Here is a 2,489-nt window from a genome sequence, read left to right as displayed (position 1 = left end):
GCCACAGCGCGCTTCATAAACCTCTCCCACTTCGCCTCGCTTAGCCTCACCAGGGTGGGGACTGTCGGGAGAGGGGCGTGCACACGGAAGGGTCAGAGCGCATGCTCTCTCAAGATCGGTGGCTCTGAGGATTTTGATAGTACGCAGGCTCCTCCAGTTAAGGCGAGAAGGCTCCGCCCAATAGGTGTTTGCTTTTGAGGTTGTGGTCCCGCCCTCCGGCCCATTTTCTACTTCCGCTTCCGGCTCTGAGGCTGTGCAGGTCGAAAATGGCGGTGGCGGCTGCGTCCCGGTTTTCGCGGCTGCTAGGTCGGTCCGGGGCACAGCTGGGGCGGTCCATGTCGAGTGGCGCCCACGGCGAGGAGGGCTCAGGTACTGGAGTTGCGGTCGGCGTGGGGGGCCTCAGCCCCACTCGAGCGAGGCGGGGCTGGACTGTGACCTTGGCCTGGGGCCTTGGGGGGGGGGGGTGAGAACGGGGGCGGGCGCCACACCAGGCCTGAGCGGTCGTACCCCCTTCTGCAGCTCGCATGTGGAAGGCCCTCACCTACTTCGTAGCTCTTCCTGGCGTGGGAGTGAGCATGCTGAACGTCTTCCTGAAGTCGCATCACGGAGAGCACGAGAGACCCGAGTTCGTCGCCTACCCCCATCTCCGCATCAGGTCCAAGGTACGCTCTTGTAGGCTCTTCGAGTGTCCGTTCTCCTTTTATTATAAATGCCTAGTGCAGGTTCTTCATTCTCTAAAATCCTGTGTGCCTGGCGTGTACAACAATTTCTCATTTAATGCTCACAAATAAATTTGTATTTTCTCTGGTTTTATGTAAGGGTAACTGAGACTCGGGGGGGCCACATCTGTTTTTCTTCAAGGTCATACAAAAGTGCCCTTAAGTTTTCCTTTTTTTTTTTTTTTTTTTTCTGATTCATCCCACCTCTGTTTTCTATACTGTTCTGAAACTGTGGGTTGTATAAGACTTGGAGGTTTGGGAATCTCCCTTACGGAGGCAAAGTCAGGAGGTGATTCACCTTTGTAGGACCTGGGCATTTGGCAGGGTACTAGTTGCATAATGAAGAGACTAACAGCTTCTCTTATTCTTATTTCTGCTAGTTATTTTCTCAACTGTTTTGTCCTTTGCTATTGATGTAGATGTCATCATTTGTTTTCCATTGTTTGTTGTAAATATTCTTAACAAAGGACCCTTCTGGCACTTTAATAACTGTTACATCACTTAGCCCAGGTAGGGCTGGCTTTATAGAAACTTAAGCTAGAGTCTTACATTCAGAATTTTTGAGTCTGAGCCCCACTCCCACCCGTGTACAGTAGAAGCCATATAGCAGGATTTCTCAACCTCAGTACTGTTGACATTTGGGGCTGGTTAGTTCTTGTTGGGGCAAGGGGCTATCCTATGAGACTTAGGATGTTTAACAGCATCCTTGACCTCTACCCACGAGATGCCCTACCCCAGATGTCTCCAGATATTGCCCAATGTCCCTGGAGGGGCAAAATCATCCAGGGTTGGAAACCATGCTTTTCAAAGGGAGCATGCAAAATAATTGAGGAAGGTAGGTTGCAGTTTCCAGTCCAGGGATTTGTTTTATATCTGGAATGAAGCCCAGAAGTCTGCATTTAAATAAGCATCTCCTCCCCCATACTCCTCTTCCATTCTGATACAGGTGATGTGATTCGTAAAGACAGCACTGATAGACTAGTTGCCAGGTATTGTCTGTCACATACCCTGTATCTTAAGCAGTTCATGGCAGTCTCAACTCTTCTCTGGAATTGCCTAATTGACATCTTCACTCCACAGCCCTTTCCCTGGGGAGATGGTAATCATACTCTATTCCATAACTCTCACGTGAATCCACTTCCGACCGGCTATGAAGATGAATAAAGAGAACCTGGACCATAACCCATTGGGGACCACGGCACTGGTTTGGACCATGACTCTGCACACGGACCAGAAAAGTATATGGGACCTTAAGCTCACCTTCCTTACTTGTATCAAATGATGACCAGTATACTGATCTTCCATCCCTTTGCTATGGCAGGAGATGGCTTAAATAAATAACTTAGATTGGTCCATGAGCTGGAGTTGCATTCTTTGGTGGTGTTTTTCCCTCGGAAATCAGCATTAATGTTATTTCTGTTTCTGCCGTGAAGGTTTATGGCCACCATTTATAGGCCTGTAGAAAGTGTTTACATCAGTCGTGTCCTTGGTTTCTTATGCCTGGGGTGGGTAGAGCAAAGGGACCATGAATGGAGCTGATTTAAGAATTGAGATTGGGTCCTGACAGATTTTGGGTGGCAAAGATACTGAGTGGCCAGTAGAATACCTGCAATTAATATCTGAGAGCAGTATCTTTGATTCTCTAGAGAAAGTGCTTCCTGTGTCCTAGCCTTCTCTTGTCCCATTCCACCAGCATTTGTTGAAGAATACTCCCAATAGATAATTTTCTCCAAAGGTGTCAAGTTCTCATCTTGGGGTCATCTCTCAGCA

At 48.5% G+C, this 2,489-nt stretch overlaps 1 protein-coding gene across 1 annotated transcript; it reads left to right on the top strand.

Annotated features, from left to right (window-relative positions):
• The first annotated feature begins 233 nt into the window (after window positions 1-233).
• On the top strand, window positions 234-2,077 carry LOC125914098 (cytochrome c oxidase subunit 6A1, mitochondrial). Its single transcript, XM_049619241.1, has 3 exons — window positions 234-369; window positions 520-662; window positions 1,800-2,077. The coding sequence occupies exons 1-3, from the start codon at window positions 267-269 to the stop codon at window positions 1,881-1,883; spliced, it is 330 nt and encodes a 109-aa protein (XP_049475198.1). The 5' UTR covers window positions 234-266; the 3' UTR covers window positions 1,884-2,077.
• Window positions 2,078-2,489: the final 412 nt, after the last annotated feature.

Source organism: Panthera uncia (genome assembly GCF_023721935.1).
Source record: "Panthera uncia isolate 11264 chromosome D3 unlocalized genomic scaffold, Puncia_PCG_1.0 HiC_scaffold_8, whole genome shotgun sequence".
NCBI lineage: Eukaryota > Metazoa > Chordata > Mammalia > Carnivora > Felidae > Panthera > Panthera uncia.
This window is presented reverse-complemented; position numbering and strand designations above follow the sequence as displayed.